The sequence below is a fragment of the Macaca mulatta genome, chromosome 13 (assembly GCF_049350105.2).
Source record: "Macaca mulatta isolate MMU2019108-1 chromosome 13, T2T-MMU8v2.0, whole genome shotgun sequence".
NCBI classification, from domain to species: domain Eukaryota; kingdom Metazoa; phylum Chordata; class Mammalia; order Primates; family Cercopithecidae; genus Macaca; species Macaca mulatta.
The window spans coordinates 19,402,223-19,424,806 of NC_133418.1; the positions used below are offsets into that span (position 1 = coordinate 19,402,223).

Sequence of the window (22,584 nt, forward strand, 5' to 3'; positions counted from 1 at the left end):
AATAATAAGGAGGTGGGAGGATGTAAAGTGTCCAAAACTTAAAGAGACAGGAGACACAAAGACCAAGAGCACCAAGCAGGCCTGATTATATCTTGTTTTTGTTCTGGTGGGGTTTTTTTTGGTAACAGCTTTATTGAGATATAATTCACATCTTATACAAGTAGGCTTTTAACTGTGCAATTCAGTGGTTTTTTTTCTATATTCACAGAGTTGTATAACCATCACCTTAATCAGTTTTAGGACATTTTATCTCCTCTCTCCAAAAAAAAAAATCCAATCCATTATCAGTTGCCCAGCCCTTTATTCAGCATTTCCAGTGCTAGGCAACCACTCATCTGCTTTCTGTCTTTATAGATTTTCCTATCTGGACTTTTCATATAAACAGATTCATACAATATGTAGTGTTCCATGACTGACTCATTTATTATGTTTTTGAAATTCACTTATGTCATCACATGTATCAATACTTCATTCCTTTTTATTATCAAATAATATTCTGTAATATAGATATAACGTTTTACTTGCCCATATCATTTGAGAGACATTTGGGTTGTTTCCATTTGTTGGCTGTTATGAATGGTGTTGCTATGAACACTTATCTACAAATTTTTGTATGCATGTAGTTTTTCATTTTTCTTGACTACATACCTAAGAGTGAAACTGCTAAACTGCCAGACTGTTTGTCAAAGTGGTTCAACAATTGTACAGTCCTGCCAGCAGTCTGCAGGAGTTTCGATTTCTTTATATCATGGTCAGAACGATTTAAAATTTTTGTCATCTCAGTGAGTATGAAGTGGTCAATCATCATGGTTTTGATTCATGTTTCCCTGATGACTAATGTTGAGCATCATTTCATGTGCTTATTGACTGTTTGGATATCTTTTATAGGTAAGTGTCTGTTTAAATCCATTGAGCATTTTTAATTGAGCTATCTTTTTTATTACTGAGTTATTTGCAGGAGGTTTTGTTTTTAAATATTCAAGATGGATGTACCTTATCCAATATGTGATTTGAAAATATTTTCTCCATTCAGTAGTTGTCTGTTGACTTTCTTGATAGTACCCTTTGAAGCATAAAGGTTTTAAGTTTTTATAGAGTCCAATTTAGCTTTTTTCTTTGCTTGTATGTTTTGCGTCATATTTAAGAAAACGTTGCTAAATCAAGAGCCACAAAGATTTATCTGTATGTTTTCTTTCAAGAGTTTAATACCTTTACCTCTTACATGTTTAGGCCTTTGATGCATTTTGAGTTAGTTTTCCTATATAGTGCGAGAAGGGTGTAACCTCATTTTTTACATATAGGTACCCATTTGTTTCAACATCATTGGTTGAAAAATCTGTTCCTTCCCTATTGAATTGTTTTGGTACCATGTCGAAAATAAATACAGTGTAAATAAGAGGGTCCATGTCTGGATTCTCAATTCCATTCCCTTGTTCTATTTGTCTATCCTTATGCCAAGTGTCACACTTGATTCATTACTGTAGCTTTGTGGTAAATTTTAAAATCAGAAAGTGTGAGTCTTCCAACTTTGTCCTTCTTTTCCAAATATGTTGTGGGTCAGTGGCATTTTCATATGAATTTCAGGGGCAGCCTTTCAATTTCTGCAAAGAAGCCAGCTGGGATTTTGATTAAGGACTGCACTGAATCTGTGGATTAATTTGGGAAGTCTTGGAATCTTAACAATATTGTCTGCTAATCCATGAACAAGATGTCTTTCCATTTTATTTAGATCTTTTTAATTTCTTTCAGCTGTATTTTCTCATTTTCAGGGTATAAGTTTTGTACTTCTTTTGAAAAGTTAATTTCAGAGTATTTTTATTATTTTTGGTGATGCCAAAAATAGAATCATTTTCTTAAATTCATTTTTGGATGATACGTTGCTAATGTATGGTTACACAATTAAAGGAAGGTCAAGATAGGGATGCCACCTACTATCACCTCTACTGTTTAACATTATTCTAAAGCAAAATGATGAGAAAATGGACTGAAATGTTTAGCATTGAAAAGCAGACCTATCTTCATCACTTTAAAATAATGTAAAGGAAAGGAAACCAGCCAAAAAATTAATTAGAACTCGTGATTTCAGTAAAGTATCCAGTGGCTAAAAAGCAAAAAATCTTCCAAATACATCAATATGTAATTTAAAGAAAAGAATGTATTTACAATACCAAATTTACAAACCTAGTAAAATAAATAAAAGAGAAAATGTGTAAAACAAAATGTAGAAAATTACAAATTTCATTTAACAATATGAAAACTTAATTTGATAATCAAGGGATTTCACATGTGCTGGATAGAAAGATATATGACATTTCTTACTAAATCAAAAAGTTAAATGTAACAATAAAAATGATTTTGGCTGGGTGTGGTGGCTCACGCCTGTAATCCCAGCACTTTGGGAGGCTGAGGTGGACGGATCATGAGGTCAGGAGATCGAGACCATCCTGGCTAACACGGTGAAACCCCGTCTCTACTAAAAATACAAAAAATTAGCCGGGCGTGGTGGTGGGCACCTGTAGTTCCAGCTACTCGGGAGGCTGAGGCAGGAGAATGGCTTGAACCCGGGAGGCGGAGCTTGCAGTGAGCCCAGATCACGCCACAACACTCAAGCCTGGGCAACAAGTGAGACTCCGTCTCAGAAAAAAAAAAACTTAAAAATTACGTTACATACTCTTGGATCACTGTTCCTGAAGAAAAATTCATCAGAGATTCCATTCCCATATGTAAATATGTTAGAACCACAGTGATTAGAACATTATGGTAGTAGTATAGGAGCACACAAATTGATAGAACTGTGACCACAAAAACAGATCCAAACTTGTAAATGGATTTCACATATGATAAAAGTAGCGTGTTAAATCAATGGAGGAAAATAGGGATTATTTCATAAATGTATCAAGACTACTGATTTACCATTAAAAACAAGAAGGTGGTTCTGTGCCATACTTAACACCAAAATATATTGTAGATAAATGTTTGGAAGTTATCATGAAACCATAGAAAACCCAAAAATATAACATTAAATATTGATTAAATACGAGGACAAGGTAAAGCATTTTACCATAATGTTTACACAAATGGTAAAAATAACAAAACAAGGGCTCTAGATTTAACGACATAAAAACATAAAACTGTTATATGTCAAAGAATACTACTTATCCTAAAATTCATATGGAATCTGAAGGCACAATGAAAAGCCAAAACAACCATAAAAAGAACAAAGTTAGAGATCTCATACTTTCTGATTTCAAAACTTAGTACAAAGCTACAGTAATCTAAACTCTGTGATACTGACATAAGACATGTAGACCAATGGGATAGAATGGAGAGCCCAATATAAGGCCTCACATATAGTCCAGTGATTTTTGACAAGGGTACAGAGACCACTCAATGAAGGAAGGACAGTCTTCAACAAATGATGCTGAAAAACTGGATACTGTCATGCAACAAAATGAGTATGAGCCTTACCTTATACGATATGTAAAATTTAACTCAGCTGCGCGTGGTGGCTCACACCTGTAATTCCAGCACTTTGGGAGGCCAAGGTGGGCAGATCACAAGGTCAGGAGTTCGAGACCAGCCTGGCCAACATAGTGAAACCCTATCTCTACTAAAAATACAAAAAATTAGCCAGACATAGTGGCAGGCACCTGTAATCCCAGCTACTCGGGAGGCTGACGCAGGAGAATTGCTTGGACCCAGGAGGTGGAGGTTGCAGTGAGCTGAGATCACACCATTGCACTCCAGCCCAGGTGACAGTGCGAGAGTCCCTCTCAAAAAAATTTTAACTCAAAATGGGTCAAAGGCTTAAATGTGAGAATTTAAAACTATAAAACTCTTAGAAGAAGCCATAGAGGAAAATCTTCATGATATTAGATTAGGCAGTGGTTACATGGCTAAGACACCAAAAGCACAGGCAACAAAAGTAAAAATAAACCGAACTTCATCAAAATTAAAAACGTTTGTGCATCAACAGATTGAAATGGTAATCTCCAGAATGGGAGGAAATATTAGCAAATTGTGTATCTGACAAGCGATTTCTACCCACAATATATAAGGAACTCCTTCAACCCAGCAAAAAACAAAACCAAAAAAACTTATTTTTTAAAAAGCAAGCAAAGAGCCTAAATAGCTATTTCTCCAAAGATAAAGAAATGGCCCCTAAGCACATAAAAAGATGCTTACCATCACTACTCTCTAAGGAAATACACAACCACAGTAAGATACCACTTAACACCTATTAGAATGTTTATTTTAAAAAATAGGGCTAGGCGTGGTGGCTTACACTTGTAATCCCGGCACTTTGGGAGGCCGAGGCAGGCGGATCACTTGAGGTCAGGAGCTTGAGACCAGCCTGGCCAACATGGGGAAACCCCATCTTTACTAAAAATATAAAAATTAGCCTGGCATGGTGATGCAAACCTGTAGTTCCAGCTACTTGGGAGGCTGAGGCACGGGAATTGCTTGAACCTGGGAGGCGGAGGTTGCAGTGAGCCGAGATTGTGCGACCACACTCCAGCCTGGGAGACAGATTGAGACTGTGTCTCGGTACGTACGTACATACATACATATGTACATACAAGTGTTGGCAAGGATGTCAGAAAGTGGAATCTTTGTTTATTGGTGATAGGAATGTACAATGCAGCTGCTGTGGAAGACAGTATGGTGGTTCTTCAAAAATTTAAACATAGAATTACCTTATACTATGCAGTTTTACTTCTGGATATATAGTCATAATAATTGAAAGCAGAGGCTTGAACAGATACTTAAGCGCCAAGTTTATAGCAAGATTATACATAATAAAATGAAGGTGGACACAATGTAAATGCTCATCCATGAATGAGTGGATAAACAAGATGTGGTATATACACACACAAGACTATTATTCAGTCATGAAATTAACACGTGCTACAACATGAATGAACCCTGAAGACATTGTAAATGAAATAAGCTAGACACCAGATGACAAATATTACATGATTCCACTTCCATGTGTGCAATGCCTAGAATAGTCAAATTTTGTGGAGACAAAGTAGGATGGTGGTTACCAGGGGCTGGGGGAAGAGAATGGAGGGTTATTATTTAATAGATACAGAGTTTCAGTTTGGCATGATGCAAAAGTTTTGGGGATGGATAGTGGTGATGGTTATACAACAGTGTGATTACACTAATGCCATTGGTAAATTTTAAGTTACATATATTTTGCCATAATAAAGATTTTTCAACAAAGTGTTGACTAGGATACATTTTCACCAGGATTCTGCATTCTAAGACAGGCCACCCTAAACTTTAGGGTGCTCACTTTGCAAAAGTTAGGCAGTTGCCAGTCAGAAACCAAAGGCATGGCTCACGCCTGTAATCCCAGCACTTTGGGAGGCTGAGGTGGGCGGATGACCTGATGTCAGGAGTTCAAGACTAGCCTGGCCAATGTGGTAAAACCCTCTCTCTACTAAAAAATACAAAAATTAGCCGGGCATGGTGGTGGGCACCTGTAATCCCAGCTACTCGGGAGGCTGAGGCAGGAGAGTCGCTTGAACCCAGGAAGCGGAGGTTGCAGTGAGCCGAGATCGTGCCATTGCACTCCAGCCTGGGCAATAAGAGCAAGACTCTGTCTCAAAAAAAAAAAAAAAAAAAAAAAAAAAAAACCAAAAAACCAAAGGCACCTTGGGAAGGAAGCCAGAAAATGTTCTTCATTGTGACATTTTGACCAGGACAATTTAGCCAGGTGCAGTGGCTCACGCCTGTAATCCTAGCACTTTGGGATGCCGAGGCGGGCAGATCACTTGAGGCCAGCAGTTCAAGACCAGCCTGACCAACATGGAGAAACTCTGTCTCTATTAAAAATACAAAAATTAGCCAGACATGGTGGTGCACACCTGTAATCCCAGCTACTCGTGGGGCTGAGGTCCCAGAATCGCTTAAATCCCAGAGGTAGAAGTTTCAGCGAGCCGAGATCATGCTGCTTACTGCACTCCAGCCTGGGCTGTAGAGCGGGACTCTGTCTCAAAAAAAAGGAAAAAAAATTCTGACAATTTCAAGTCATCACAGTAAGAAAGAAAAGGCAATGTATCTGATGTAAAGATCACCAGATGATCTTAAACGCTGAAAGGACAAATTGTAAAAAGTGAGTTTGGAAAGAGTTCACAGTTCACTATTACTGCCACCCCGTGAACAAGGACCGTTGTTACAGTGTTAGTAGGATGAAATATGCCAAATCTCTTGAAACATTCAGAAGATAAGAAAAAATACTTTTTGTTATGTTTGGATTAAGAATATAAATACTGTCGGAAAAGGCTTAGTATTTAGAGGGGATAAGGATATAAATGAAGTGGATATTTTTCATGAAAAAATGAAATCACTAGGAAAAGGCAGTGTTTGCTGTGAAGAAACTGAAAGTCAGATATCTAAGAGAAACTTGACTTTCCAATTTTAGCACATATCAGAATCATTTGCAGGGCTTGTTAAAACTCAGGTTCCTAGCCCTGGAATCTGATTTAGTAGATCCAATGTGGCACAGAATTTTGTTATTTCTTTCTTTTTTTTTTTGAAATGAAGTTCCAGTCTTGTTGCCCAGGCTGGAGCGCAATGGCACGATCTCGGCTCACTGCAACCACCTCCTGGGTTCAAGCGATTCTCCTGCGTCAGCCCCCCGAGTAGCTGGGATAACAGGCGCCCGTCACCATGCCCGACTAATTTTTGTATATTTAGTAGAGGTGGGGTTTCACCATGTTGACTGGGCTGGTCTTGAACTTCTGACCTCAGGTGATCTACCCTCCTCGGCCTCCCAAAGTGCTGGGATTACAGGCGTGAGCCATCGCGCCCTGCTTTTTTTTCTGTTTTTTTGAAATGGAGTCTCGCTCTGTCGCCCATGCTGGAGTGCAGTGGTGAAATCTCAGCTCCCTGCAACCTCCGCCTCCTGGGTTTAAGCAGTTATCCTGCCTCAGCCTCCCGAGTAGCTGGGATTACAGGTGTACGCCACCACACCTGGCTAATTTTTATATTTTTAGTAGAGACAGGGTTTCACTATGTTGGCCTGGCTGGTCTCAAACTCCTGACCTCAAGTGATTGCCTGCCTCAGCCTCCCAAAGTGCTGAGATTACAGACGTGACCCACCACGCCTGGCCAGAATTTGTATTTCTTTTCTTTTTTTTTTCTTCTTTCTTTTTTTTTTTTTTTGAGACGAAGTTTCACTCTTGTTGCCCAGGCTGGAGTGCAATGGTGCGATCTCGGCTCACCGCAACCTCTGCCTCCCAGGTTCAAGTGATTCTCCTGCCTCAGCCTCCCGAGTAGCTGGGATTACAGGCATGTACCACCACACCCAGCTAATTTTGTATTTTTAGTAGGGATGGGGTTTCTCCATGTTGGTCAGACTGGTCTGAAACTCCCCACCCAGAATTTGTATTTCTGACAGGTTCCCAAGTGATGCTCTTTCTGTAGTTGTAGGGACCACAATTTGAGAACCACTGGTGTAGATAAATTACATCCTAAGATAAGAAAATATATGGAAAAGCCTTGTAAAAGTGACTGCTAAAAGTTAAGCTTTGAAGGATGAGTAGGTGTTTGTGAGACAGACACCTAGTAGTTGAAGGAGAAGACATGAGCTGCCTTCGTCATGACATGCATCTGTTACAGGGTGTGGGTGAGGTATGATGTGAGGAAAGTTGCAATGAGCTGGAAGTGGAGTCACTGCTGTTCTAGAACTATGCTGGCAAGTTTGAATGTCATCCCTCAGAGAAGAGGGAGACAGGAAATGATTTTAAGCAAGGGATCTATATTTTACCATGGAGAAACCTTAAATGTACATTGCTAAGTGAAAGAAGCCAGCCTGAAAAGGCTACATGCTGTATGATTCCAACTATAATGACATTTTGGAAAAGGCAAAAACGGGAGTAAAAAGATCAGTAGCTGCCAAGGGTTCTGAGAAAGAAAGAGGAGAGAAGCACAGACGATGTTTAGGACAGTGAAATTATTTCCTGTGATACATGGTGGATATGTGTGATTATATGTTGTCAAAATCTGTAGGCTATACAACAGAGCGAATCCTAATGTAAACTATAGATTTTAGTTAATCATAGTGTGTCAGTGTTAACAATTGTTACAAATGTACCACACTAGTAAAGATGTTAATAATGGAAGGTACTGGCAGGTGGGAGTAGGACAGGGGGCATATAAGCATTCTCAACTTCCTACTCAGTATACTCAGAAACCTAAAACTGCTCTTTAAAAACAAGGTCTGTTAGTTTAAAAGTAAACAGGAAGTAGAGATAGAATAGGCAGGAACTACAAAGAAGACAATGCCAGATGAATTTAGTGAAGTCTGGTTTTTCTTAAGCTATGGGAATGTTTATAGCCCATGACAAAGGTCAGCAGACCTTTTTTGTAAAAGGACAAATGATGAATATTTTAGGATTTGCAGGCCAAAAAGCAAAGTGAAAGATACCAGTACTTACATAATAAGAAATGAAACAAATTTTCACCAGTTTTTTTGTTGACAAAATTAAAAATGTAATGTGGAGTAAACTTTTTGCAGTAGATCGAATAATGAAGAAACTAGAATTTGGGGGTATCATTTTACTTAATTGGGGTTCCAAGTGTTTCGTTTCATCAGAATCAATTGCATATTTTTATCTGTTAATGCTGATCTGTAATGAGACTTTACATATTTCATCTTTGCATTTTTTTTTTTTTTTTTACGGAGCCTCACTCTGTCGCATGAGCTGGAGTCCAGTGGCGTGATCTCGGCTCACTGCAACCTCTGCCTCCCGAGTTCAAGCAATTCTCTTGCCTCAGCCTCCCAAGTAGCTGGGATTACAGGTGTCCACCACTTCCAGCTAATTTTTGCATTTTTAGTAGAGACAGATGGGGGTTTTACCATGTTGGCCAGGCTGGTATTGAACTGCTGACCTCAGGTGATCCACCCGCCTTGGCCTCCCAAAGTGCTGGGATTATAGGCATGAGCCACCATGCCCGGCCTGAAAATGTCTTTTCATACACTAAATATTGTCAAATAATTGACATCAATCCGTGAGCATATGATTTTGTTTCATTGTGGTAAAATATGCATAGCTTAATATTTATCGTTTTAACCATTTATAAATGTACAATTTAGTGGCATTAAGTATATTCCCAATGCTGTACAACCATCATCACTATCAATTTCAAGAATTTTTTATCATCTGAAACAAATTCTGTACCCATTTAACAATATCTTCCCATTCCTCCCTCCCCCGTAGACCCTGGTAGTCTCTCATCTACTTTCTATCTCTAAGAATTTGCCTATTCTAAGTATCTCATAAGTGGGACCACAGACATGCATATGACTCTGTCACTTGAAAAGCATTTACAGAATTCTTTTTGATTCTTCTCTTGATATTTCTTTTTGTGTATCACTGTATTGGAGAGTAATCACGTCCAATTGAAGGTCAGTTGGCAGCTCCTTAGTTGCAGTCGAATGGATCTTGAAATATGCAGATCATTTTGCACTTGCATTGAGATTCAAATAATGCTGCTAGGACTGTAGTTTGGAGTCAGAAAACATATCCACTGCAAATCTGTGTTGGAATGGTAGTGGAGGTCTCCTCTCTTTTTAAAATATCTGACAAAAGGAAGTTTATGCAGCTTAACATTATGATTCAAACAATACCAGTTGTTGAAATGACTACTGTAGTGTAAGTTTCATATGTAAGCACTGTTTTGACTTGTAATTTCAGGTTGACTCTAGTAAAAAAAATGAATAATGTGCAGCAAAAGGTAATTTCCAAAACTGTTCAATGATTGAGTGCTGTTCTTATTCAGAAAATGTTCATCTCAGCCATGAGCTCAAAAATTAAAAAAATTCACTGCCATGTGTTAAGGCCATTAAGGATATTATACCTCTATTTCTGATAAAAAATTCACGAAACTGTTGATAGTTAAGTCCCCCAGAGCAAATGAAATTCACCACTGATAACAGCGATATGAAAACACATAATGTATTCAAATATTTTTCACAAAGTATTGGCTTACAGATAGTATAATGACTAACCATAGTTTAAATACCTTACATATCATAAGATTTGTAAATCTGTTCAAGTAAGTCTTTTTCTGGTCCACCCATATAATTTCTCAAACTGTGATGAAAACATAAATTTATTATCTTAATAATTTTTAAGTATACAGTTCATTAGTATATTCACATTGTCCTTCAACAGCTCTCCAGAAATACTTTATCTTGCAAAACTAAAACTCAGTACCCATTGTCTTTGTTTTGTGCTGTTACAACAGAATATCTGAGACTGGGCAATCTGTAAACAACAGAAACTTATTTCTCACAGTTCTGGCAGCTGGATGTCCAGGCATCTGATTGGGGCTTTCTTGCTGCATCCTCACGTGGCACAAGGCAGAAGAGCAAAAACCAGATGAACGTTGTGTGCCCACAGGGTGGAAGAACAGGAGAAAGGGATCCCGCTCCCACATGCCTTTATTACAATGCCGTTAATCCATTCCTTAGGGCAGAGTCCTCCTGACGTAAATACTTCCCAGTAGATCCCCGCCTCACAACACTGATGTTTTGGGCATTAAATTTCCAACACAAATTTTGAGGAACATATTCAAACCATAGCGCTTATTAAGTAACAACTCCCCATTTCACCTACCCCAGCCCCTGATGACCACAATTCAATTTTCTGCTTCAATGAATTTGACATTAGATTTCTCATATGGGTGGAATCATAATAATATGGGCCTTTTTGTGACTGGCTTATTTCATTTAGCATAATATCCTTAAGGTTCGTCCATGTTGTAGCATGTGACAGGATTTCCTAACTTTTTAAGGTGGAACAATATTTGTTTATGCATGAATACCACATATTGCTTATCTGTTCATTCGTTGATGGATATTTGGGCAGCTACCATCTCATGGCTATTGTGAATAGTGCTGATAGGAATATGGGCTTGCAAATATCCTTTCAAGACCCTGTTTTCAATCCCTTTGGACGTATACTCAGAAGTGGGATTGCTAGATCATTTGATAGTTCTATTTTCAACTTTTGAAGAACTGCTATACTGTTCACCATAGTAAATTAATGCTGTAGGGATTTTGGTAGCAATTACCTCGAATCTGTAGATCGCTTTGGGTAGCATGGGCACCTTAATAATACCAAGTTTTCTGACCCGTAAACATGAAATTTCATTCTATTTGGGTCTGTTTTAATTTTTTTCATCACTGTTTTGTGGTTTTTAGTGTATAAGTTTTTTACTTCCTTGCTTAGATTTATTCCTAAGTATTTTTATTAATTTTGATGCTCTTTGTAAATGGAACTGTTTTCCTTATTTCCTGTTTGGATTGTTCATTGTTAGTGTATAGAACCACACCTGATTTTTGAGTTCAATTTTGTATTCAGCGACTTTGCTGAATTTATGTATTCTAACTTTTTTTTTTTTAATTGTGGAATCTTTAAGACTTTCGACATACGAGGTCATGCCATCTGAGAAGAGAGATGATTTTACTACTACTTTTACAATTTGGATACTTTTTATTTCTTTTTTTTTGCCCAGTTTCACTGGCTGGTACTGTGGTGAACAGAAGAGGTGAGGGTGTGCATCCTTGTCTTCTTCCTGATTTTGGAGGAAAGGCTTTCATTCTTTTACCTTTATAGTGTAATCTGTGGGCTTTTTATATATAGCCTTTATTATATCGAGGTAGTTTCCCTCTATTAAGTTTGCTGAGTATTTTTATCATGAAAGGGTGTTGAATCTTGTTCAGTGCTTTTTCTTTGTCAGTTGAAATAATCGTGTGGGTTTTGTCCTTCATTTTGTTAAAATGTCGAACTGTCCTTGCATTGAAAGAATAAATCTCACTTAGTCATGATGTATAATCCTTTTAATATACAGCCATGCACTGCATAATGATGTTTAAGACAATGGTAGACCATATATATGATGGTGGTCCCATAATATAATGGAGCAAAGAAAAAAAGAATATATAAAAAAGCACATTATAATGGAGCTGAAAATGTCCTGTCACTTTGTGACATCATAGGTGTCATAATATTGTAGCAGAACACATTACTCACGTTTGTGATGATGCTGATGTAAACAAACCTGTGCCGCCAGTTACATAAAAGTATAGCACACACAGTTATATACAGTACATAATACTTGATAAACAACCATATTACTGGTTTATGTATTTACTATTTATTGTTATTTTACAGTGTATCTCTCATTAACTGATGCATGGCTTTATTAAAAAGTTGGGGGGAGAAGTTTATATAAAATTTTACTGAGATTATGACTGTAAGAGAGTATATGGCTACCAACTTTTATTCCATGAAAAGACTATTTAGACATTTCTCAGCTTGGGAGGGGTCTATAATTTTTTCGATTTTTTTTTTTTTAAGACACCAGAGTGGTCAGATGGTAGGAAGACAGGAGCCTAGGGGAAGGCATTGGGCAGACCCTTTATTTTGGTTTCCACATGAAGGGCAATGCAGGGCAGGGTGAACAAATAGGATTGGCTAGTTTGAATAATTTTGGCTGGTACTAAGCTCTAGGGGTGGTCCCTAGTGACACTGGTAAGATTACAGCAGAGAATATTGCCTCCTGGGATACAAGGGCCAGATAGAAGGGGTCTGGCTCTGAATTGGTTCGTTTGTCTATCAGAGGCATACTCTAGGCTGAGCACTTTGCTATATCTAAGAATTGACTGGTCCAGGGAGGGGCAGTCTCTCCCCAACTGGAAAGGTTTTTTAAGATGTCAAAACATCATCATATACAGAAAATTTTTTAAAATACATGTATGTATATACACACAATATGCTCATAATCATTAGTCCAGAGAATCTTTATACAGTTGACATAACCATTTTCCTGATTGCTGTACAATTACTTCCAGGTTTATACTCTTATAAACAGTGTAGCAATAAGTATCTTTGTACATGGCTTTTGGAGGGATCTTCTTAAAACGATTTCCTTAGGCTGGTATCTAAGAAGTGGGAATATTCTGTTAGAGCCTTAGAATTTATCTTTCTGGTCCTGAAATCATTTAGCAAAATGTTATACTTTTGAAGCAAAGTTCATAGACATCCTTAAACATTTAAATATTATTTTTATAAATTAGCATATTAAGATATACATACAAGGAAGACATATAAAAAAGTATTACTCCAGTTTCTGAAATCTAGCTTTTTAAGAAATCCTTTCGGCTGGGCGCGGTGGCTCAAGCCTGTAATCCCAGCACTTTGGGAGGCCGAGGCAGGTGGATCACGAGGTCAGGAGATCGAGACTATCCTGGCTAACATGGTGAAACCCCGTCTCTACTAAAAATACAAAAAACTAGCCGGGCGTGGTGGCGGGTGCCTGTAGTCTCAGCTACTTGGGAGGCTGAGGCGGGAGAATGGCGTGAACCCGGGAGGCGGAGCTTGCAGTGAGCCGAGATCACGCCACTGCATTCCAGCCTGGGAGACACAGCGAGACTCCGTCTCAAAAAAAAAAAAAAAAAAAAAAAAAAAAGAAATCCTTTCATATATCTTTTTCAGTATAAATTTATATAGATGTAGTTTATGTAAATGAGATTTTTATTCCATTTGCTTCCTTGTAAACACCTTTTTTCACCCCAGAATATGCCATAGCAATAAATGTAAATCTAGGTTATCATTTTTAAAGGTTACATATGTACTATTAATTTATTTAATCATTTAAGGTTCAGAGAGTATCTTTGTTTAGGTTAATCTCCTTAAACTAGATGTGCTATTATTGCTGGATGAAAGAAAATGCATATATAAAAATTCAAATACATATTGCCAAATAGTATTGCATATAGTTTTAAACTGAAGATTTTTTGTTGGAGAACTGTTTTTTTGTTTTTAAAGATGATTTTGGAAAATTGTGGTAATTGATTTCAGACATTTAAAAATACTGTGCCTTTGTATTTATTTTCCATCATTTTGTCTTTAGCTTTTGCCTCTGATGACAGAGCAACTACAATGGATGCCATTTGTGAATACCAAACTTCACGAGCCTTTTGTAAAATTTATATATTGGTCTCTAAGGCAGCTAGATGCTGGAGCACAGGTAATTGGTTAATAGAAATTTTTCTTCAAGTAATACTCCACCTAATATTCTTGATCTTGTTTCACAATATCTATTTTGAATATATTCTCTGTATTTCAGAACAATCTTCCCTATCTATAAGATATCTTGCTGGGATTTTGATAGGAATTGTGTTAAACCTGTATATCAATTTGAGAATAATTGACATCTTTCCTTTGTTGAGTCTTACAACTTACGAACATAAAATGTCCATTTATTTAAAACTTTAATTAATCAATGTTGTATACTTTTCAGCATAAAATTGCTGCATTCTTGTTTAGATTTTTGGCTGAGTATTGACATTTTTTGAGCACTTTTAATTGGTGTTGTCTTTTTACTTTTGATGTTTACATGTTCATTGATAATGTGTAGACATAAAATTGTTTTTTGTTTGTTTTGTATCCTGACTTTATTAGTTTTAGGAGTTTTCTTGAAGGTTCCTCAGGATTTTTACATAGCAAATCATGTTATCTGCAAATGAAGACAGCGTTGTGTTTTTTTTTCCTTTTTGATATGTATGTCTTTAATTTCCTTTTCCAACCTTACTGCATTAGCTAGAGTTTCTAGCAGTATGTTGAATGTGAGTGGTGAGAGTAGTCATCCTCGCCTTGTTTCTCCTCTTAGGTGGAAAATTCATTCTGCGATTACTAAGTATAATATTAGCTGTGGTATTTTCATAGATACTTTCAATCAAGTTCTCCTGTATTCCTGCTTTTCTGAGTTTTTAAAAAATCATTAATGGTGTTGAAATTTTTTAGATACTTTTTTTGCATTGATTGATAAGATCAAATGATCTTTTTCATCTTTAACTTGTTAATATGAATTACATTGACTTTGAAATATTAAATTAGCCATGTGTCTCTGGAATAAAACCTACTTGGTTGTGGTGTTTAATTCTTTTTATATGTTTTTATATTAGCTAATTCTATTTGCTAATATTTTGTTAAGGACTTTTGTTTCTATATTCATGAGAGATATTTGTCTATAGTTTTGAACTCTCTTTGGTTTTGTATCAGGGCAATGTTAGGTTCATCAAATGAATTGGGAAGGGTCTTATCCTTTATGTTTTCTGGAAGAAATTATGTAGACTTAGTGTTCATTCTTCTTTAAACATTTGGTAGAATTCTCCAGTGAAACTATGTGGATGAGATTTCTTTTGGAGGAGGTTTTAAATCATGAATTTAAGTTCTCTAATAGTTACAGGTCTGTTCTAGTTACATAATTCATATCGATGATTTGTAATAGTTTGTGCTTTTTGAGAAACTGAACCATTCAAATGTATGCAAATTTATGTGTATGGAGTTTTTCATAGTATTCTCTTATCCTTTTGATGTCTTCAGTATCTGTAGTGGTAGCCTTATTTCCTTCTTTTTTTTTTTTTTTTTTTTTTGAGACGGAGTCTCGCTCTGTCGCCCGGGCTGGAGTGCAGTGGCCGGATCTCAGCTCACTGCAAGCTCCGCCTCCCAGGTTTACGCCATTCTCCTGCCTCAGTCTCCCGAGTAGCTGGGACTACAGGCGCCCGCCACCTCGCCCGGCTAGTTTTTTGTATTTTTTAGTAGAGACGGGGTTTCACGGTGTTAGCCAGGATGGTCTCGATCTCCTGACCTCGTGATCCACCCGCCTCGGCCTCCCAAAGTGCTGGGATTACAGGCTTGAGCCACTGCGCCCGGCCCTTATTTCCTTCTTAATATGGATAATTTGTGTTTTCTTTCTTTACTTCGTCTTTTTTGCTGGAAGTTTCTCTGTTTCTCCATTTTATTGATCTTTCAAAGGATCATCTCTTTGTTTCATTTTTATTTATTTATTTATTTATTTATTTATTTATTTATTTATTGAGACAGAGTCTCACTCACTCTCTTACCCAGGCTGGAGTTCACTGGCACAGTCTTGGCTCACCGCAACCTCCGCCTCCTGGGCTCAAGCGATTCTCCTGCCTCAGCCTCCCAAGTAGCTGGGATTACAGACGCACCACCACACCTGGCTAATTTTTGTGGTTTCTTTTCTTTTTTTTTTTTTTTTTTTAGTAGAGATGGAGTTTTACCATGTTGACCTCAAGTGATCTGCCCACCTCGGCCTCCCAAAGTGCTGGGATTACAGGTGTGAGCCACCATGTCTGGCTGAACCCTTGAATTCTTCAGAAGTTTGTCATCTTTCTGTTATTCTATTTTTCTAGTTTATTGTATTGTTGAGGTTGTTTTATGGCTGAGAATATGTATTCTGTTGTTTGGTGGAGTGTTGCATAAATGTCAATTTGATCCTGTTGGTTGATGGTGTTTGTGAGTTGTCTATACCCTTGCTGATACTTTGTGCTGTTCTATCAAATGTGGAGAGATAGATGGATGTTGAAGTCTCCGGCTATAATTGTAGATTTATATGTTATAACCTTCATCTGTTTTGCCTCACATATTTTGTAACTGTGTTCTTGTAAATTTAGGATTATGTCTTGGTGGATTCGCCCTTTTTATTATTTTATAATGTCCTTCTCTATCTCTGATCATTTGCATTGCCTCTGAAATCTCTTTATCTAATACTAATATAGAGACTTCTGCCTTCTTTTGATTCATGTTCTAATAATATTTCTTTCCCAGTCTTTTTCTTTTGACCTGCTTATATTATATCTAGAATGAGTTTTTTTTTTTTTTAATAAATGGTATATAGCTGGATTTCGGAAAAATAAACTTTGTCAAGCTCTGTGTTTTAATTGGTGTTTTAGGCCATTTACATGTAATGTACTTATTGATATGTTAGGGCTTAAGCTGTAACTGTTTTTTTAACTACTGGGTGGTTCTTTTTGTTTCTCTTTTTCATTTCTTTGGTTCCTTTTCCTGCTTTCTTACGGGTTACTTGAACATTTTTTAGAATTTTATTTTCCTTTATCTGTAGTGTATTGAGTGTATCTCTTTGTATAACTTTTCTAATAGTTCTTCTTGGTATTACATTTGTTTTAATTTAGGATCTTTAAGATGGAGAGTACCCCTCCAATGATTAGAAGCCATAGAAGATGGAAGTAAAGGGTTTTTCTTGTTTGTTTTTTTGTTTGTTTTTGAGACAGAGTCTCACTCTGTTGCTCAAGCAGGAGTGCAGTGGTGATCATAGAACACTGCAGCCTCCAGCTACTGGGCTGAAGCAATCCTCCCTCAGCCTCCTGCATAGCTAGGATTATAGACGTTTGCCACCACACATAGCTAATTAAAAAGTTTTTTTGTTTTTTTTTTGGTAGAGGCAGTGTCTTGCTTTGTTGCCCAGGCTGGTCTCTAACTCTTGGCCTCAAGTGATCCTCCTGCCTTGGCCTCCCAAATTGTTGGAATTACAGCCATGAGCCAACCCATCTGGCTGCAATAAAGCATTTATTTATTTATTTATTTATTTATTTATTTATTTATTTATTTTTTGAGATGGAGTCTCGCTGTGTCACCCAGGCTGGAGTGCAGTGGCCGGATCTCAGCTCACTGCAAGCTCCGCCTCCCGGGTTCACACCATTCTCCTGCCTCAGCCTCCCATGTAGCTGAGACCACAGGCACCTGCCACCACGCCCGGCTAATTTTTTTTTTTTGTATTTTTAGTAGAGACGGGGTTTCACCGTGTTAGCCAGGATGGTCTCCATCTCCTGACCTCGTGATCCACCCATCTTGGCCTCCCAAAGTGCTGGGATTACAGGCGTGAGCCACCGTGCCCGGCCAAGAATTCATTACTTTTAGGTCCTGGGAGTTACATGGCAAACCTGGAGTCCACATATTTGGAAGTCAGGAAGCACAGGCAGGGAGAGAGAGCGAGTGAGAGAGAAAGGGACCTGTGGACAAGTGCCCTTATTGGATTCCAGGATGTTACCCATACAGGTTTTTCACAGGGTGTTTTGTTTGTTGAGTTTAAAGCAAGCAGGCATGAGTTCTAGGAGGTAGTCACTGTGGCATATTCACACAGTCTGTAGTGAGGTGTGAGGGTCTGTGAGACAAGTTGTGCGGACTGCATTTAGCTATCCCACAGGGAAGTGGTCATCAGAGAGGAGTTGTCTAAGGCAGATATCTGGATCAAACACATTTAGGAACTGGGGATGGGGATGGGGATTTAGAACTGGAAACCATGTTAAAAGTGACTGATCCCTGCTTCTAGTGTGAAAAAGTTCAACTTATATTTAAAATGAATGCCAGGGCAATATAAAATTATAAACGTTCACTACAACATTATGTATAACTTATTCAGTCTATTGCTATTGTCAGTTTACCGGTTTGAATAAAATACAGAAATTTTACTTCCCTTTTTATCCCTTAACCTTTTCTATATACGCTTAGAACCACATTAGAGAATGTTGTCATTTTTGCTTCAAGCATCAAACATAATTTATAAAACTCAAGAAGAGAAGGAAAGTTTATTGTATTTACCCATATTTTTGCTTACTTTGTTCTTCTCTCCTTCCAGATGTGCCACAGTTCCCTCTTTCATTATATCCTGTCTGTTTAGAGGACTTCTTTATCAGTTCTTTAGAGTAGTTTTTTTTTTTTCTTTTGAGACAGGGTGTTGCTCTGCTGCCCAGGCTAGATGCAGTGGTATGATCTCAGCTCACTGCAACCTCCGTCTCCTGGGTTCAAACGATGCTTCTGCCTCACCCTTCCAAGTAGCTGGGATTACAGGTGCCCACCACCATGCCCATCTACTTTTTGTATTTTTAGTAGAGACGGGGTTCGCCATGTTGGCCAGGCTGGTCTCGAACTCCTGACCTCAAGTGATCCACCTGCTGCAGCCTCCCAAAGTGCTGGGATTACAGGCATGACCCACCGCACCTGGCCTAGAGTAGGTTTGCTGATGACACATTCTCTTAGTTTTTCTTAACATATTTTGATTTCTTTTCAATTCCTGAAGGATATTTTCACTGGGTATCAGATTCCAGGGTGACAGTTCTTTACTTTCAGTACTTAAAAAATGTGCAAATTCTTTCTGCCCTCCATGGTTTCTGATAAGAAATCTACTGTCATTTGAGTTATTTTCCCCATAGATGTAAGGTGTCATTTCTCTCACACACATTTGTCTTTAGTTTTTATGTTTGACTATGATGGGTCTTGGTGTTGATCTCTTTATTTTAGCCTGTTTGGTGTTTGCTTAGTTTCTTCAGTCTCTGGGCACGTTTTTTGCCAAGTCCAGGAAGTTTTCAGTCATTGTTTCTTCAATTTCATGTTCTGTGTGCATGTGTATGTGTTTTTGTTTTGTTTTGTTTTTTGAGACAGGGTCTTGCTCTGTTGCCCAGGCTGGAGTGCAGTGAGCCTCACCCTCCTGGGCTCAAGCTGGAACTACAGGCATGTACTACCTTACCTGGCTAGTTTTTTTGCTTTGTTAGAGATAGGATCTCCCTATGTTGCCCAGGCTGGTCTTGAACTCCTAGGCTCAAGTGATCTTCCATCTTGCCCTCCCAAAGTGCCGAGAGTACAACCATGAGCCACAGCCCCCAGTTTCTTCAAGTACTTTTTCAGCCCTACCTGATTTTTCCTTTCCTGGGACTCTAATGACATGATTTTAGATGTTGTGTTATTCCCCGAAGTTCTGGTGGTTGTTGTTGTTGTTGTTATTTTTCCAGGTCGTTTACAGTTGTTCAGGTTGGGTGTTTTCTGTTGTTTTATTTTCCAGTTATTCTTTCCTCCATCCTCTCCATTCTGTTATGGAGACGGTTATTGTATTTCCAGTTCTGAAATATTCACTTGGTTGTTTTTCTATTTCTTCTTTGGTAAGGCTTTCTGTGTCTTCGATGAGATTTTCTAAAAGCGTATGCACGTGCTCCTTTTCTCATGGCTACTTTAGAATCTTTGTCAGACAATTCTAACATTCTGTCCTGTTGGTGTTGGCAGCTGTTGATTGACTTTTCTTCATTTAGTTTGAAATCTTTCTCGTCCTTGGAATGATGGGTGATTTTAAATTGAAAACTAGACATTTTGGGTCTAGATTTGTTTCAGCAAAAGTTTTAGCATAACTTAGGTGAAGCTTCAGCAACAACCCAGAGTGCTAGTTTTGGATTTTTTTTCACTTTTCCTTCAATTAAAGGCAAATACTATCCACATTTTTTTTTCCTCTATTTCTTTTTCTTTTTTCTTTTTTTTTTTTTTTGAGACAGAGTCTTGCTGTGTCGCCCAGGCTGGAGAGCAGTGGTGCGATCTTGGCTCACTTCAACCTCCGACTCCCAGGTTCAAGCGATTTTGCTGCCTCACCCTCCTGAATAGCTGGGATTAGAGGTGCGCGCCACCAAGCCCAGTTAATTTTTGTACTTTTAGTAGAGGTGGGGTTTCACCATGTTGACCAGGATGGTCTTGATCTCCTGACCTTGTGATCTGCCCGCCTTGGCCTCCCAAAGTGCTGGAATTACAGGCGTGAGCCACTGAGCCCAGCCCACATATTTTTTTCAAGTTTATTTTTTCATTATGAAAGTGTAGTAGTAAGCATTAGAGATAATTTTAAAAACAAAAAAAGTTTACCTTAATCCTGTCATTTTAACACACTTACTGTAAGTAGAGTTTTGAACATTTTTTTCTATTTTTTACACAAAGGTTTAAAAACACCTATGTATTATTTTTTCTAATAAAATTGTATTGACAGTGTATGTAAATTAGATTGCACTGCTTGTGTGTCTCACCACTCAACCATTTGGCCTTTGACACTGGCAAAACCTCAATAGATTTGTTTTTAATTTTAGATGCAGAAATTTAAAAGCCAAAACTTACCCACATTGCAGGATCAACACTGAGTTAGAAACCATTTGGTCACAAATTTCCATGCAGATAGGGGAAACTGCTATAAAACTCAGTCACATGAGATTGGAGAATTGGGTCATAATAAAGGAAATTTTAAGTTGTTACTAAATCTGGGTTAAGCATTCTGATCTGCAACAGTTTGAAATGCTTTCCTTTCATTTGATTCTTTTTTTTTTTTTTTTTTTTTTTTTGAGATGCAGTCTCACTTTATCACCCAGGCTGGAGTGCAGTGGCGCAATCTTGGCTCACTGCAAGCTCCGCCTCCCGGGTTCACGCCATTCTCCTGCCTCAGTCTCCCGAGTAGCTGGGATTACAGGCGCCTGCCACGACGCCTGGCTAAGTTTTTATATTTTTAGTAGAGACGAGATTTCACCGTGTTAGCCAGGATGGTCTTGATCTCCTGAACTCATGATCCACCTGCCTCAGCCTCCCAAAGTGTTGGGATTACAGGCGTGAGCCACCGTGCCTGGCCTCATTTGATTCTTAATAGATATATCAAATACCATTAGATCATATATTATTTTAGGAGTAGTTTCTTGCTAATATTTCTGTTTTGCCCATTTTGTTTTTGTTTTATTCTCCATGAGAATTATCCATGATTCTAACCCAATATTTTACTGTTTTGAAATTGCTGAAAGTTTTTGGAGTCACTGTGACTTTTGTAGTCAGAGCGAGCTGAGGGGAACTGAGGGTCTAGATAATCATTTCATAAGCGAACACAGAAAGATAAGCTGGTTTTCATTGATGGTGGAGCAATCAGCAACCGAGAATGCAGGTAGTCCACCTCTGTTCCCTTGATAGTTCTCTGTGTCATAAATATAGCATGATCTTATGTTCTTACACATTTTAGAAAAATGTACAGTCATACTTTTAAATAATTTTTAAGTTGATAAAATGATCACTTTCCAATTTTGCATATTTCCAACTTTATATTAGCCACAGATTCACTTACTTTTAATACATATATTTGATTTAATATTTGAAATAGTTATTGGCCAGGCACAGTGGCTCATGATCCTGTAATCCCAGCATTTTGGGAGGCCAAGGTAGGAGGATCACTTGAGCCCAAGAGTTCAAGACCAGCCTCAGCAACTTAGACCCATCCCTACCAAAAAACCCCAAAAAACCTGGGTGTGGTGGTGAGTGCCTATAGTCCCAGCTTCTTGGGAGGCTGAGGTAGGAGGATTGCTTGAGCCCAGGAGTTTGAGGCTGCAGTGAGCCATGATTGCACCACCGCACTCCAACCTGGATGACAGAGCAAGACTGTGTCTCAAAAAAAAAAAAAGAAGATATATTCTGAATGTGAATAAATATACTAAGATTGTACATATTTTTAACAGCACTCGACTATGACATCAACATTGAGGAGACTGGGTGAAGACATTTTTAAAGGAGTGGTAACTAAAGGAATTCAGGATAGTTCACCACAGCATTCTGTGGAGAATAAACCAAAGACAGCTGCTTTCTTTAAGAGCTCCAATTTGCCATTGAGATTTTTATCAACCTTAATTGTTCTCAAAACAGTCACTCAAGGTAAGCTTTGAAGTGTACTTATGGTTAATTTTGAGAAACAGTAGAGAATATCATATATTAAAGCAATTCTTTTATAATCACATATGTGGTACATTTTCAGAATGAGGTTTTGAGTTGTTTCATAATGGTTACACGTTATAAAAAGCTACTTGTATTTGCTGAATTTCAGAAATTGAAGTCTTTAGTTGAATTGTTGCCGCCTCCCAAGAGGCCTTGACTGTCTTCGGTCATATTCCCATAACAGCTTTTG

The 22,584-nt window shown here is 38.0% G+C and overlaps 1 protein-coding gene across 7 annotated transcripts in view; it reads left to right on the top strand.

Moving 5' to 3' along the window:
- Positions 1-22,584, top strand: part of CCDC138 (coiled-coil domain containing 138) — a 128,250-nt gene that overhangs the window by 36,145 nt on the left and 69,521 nt on the right. For all 7 annotated transcript variants that reach the window (XM_015113095.3, XM_077958985.1, XM_028832285.2 and 4 more), the window contains 2 exons: positions 13,936-14,052; positions 22,142-22,334. In XM_015113095.3, coding sequence (XP_014968581.3) covers positions 13,936-14,052; positions 22,142-22,334 — 310 coding nt within the window. The remainder of the gene's footprint in view (positions 1-13,935; positions 14,053-22,141; positions 22,335-22,584) is intronic.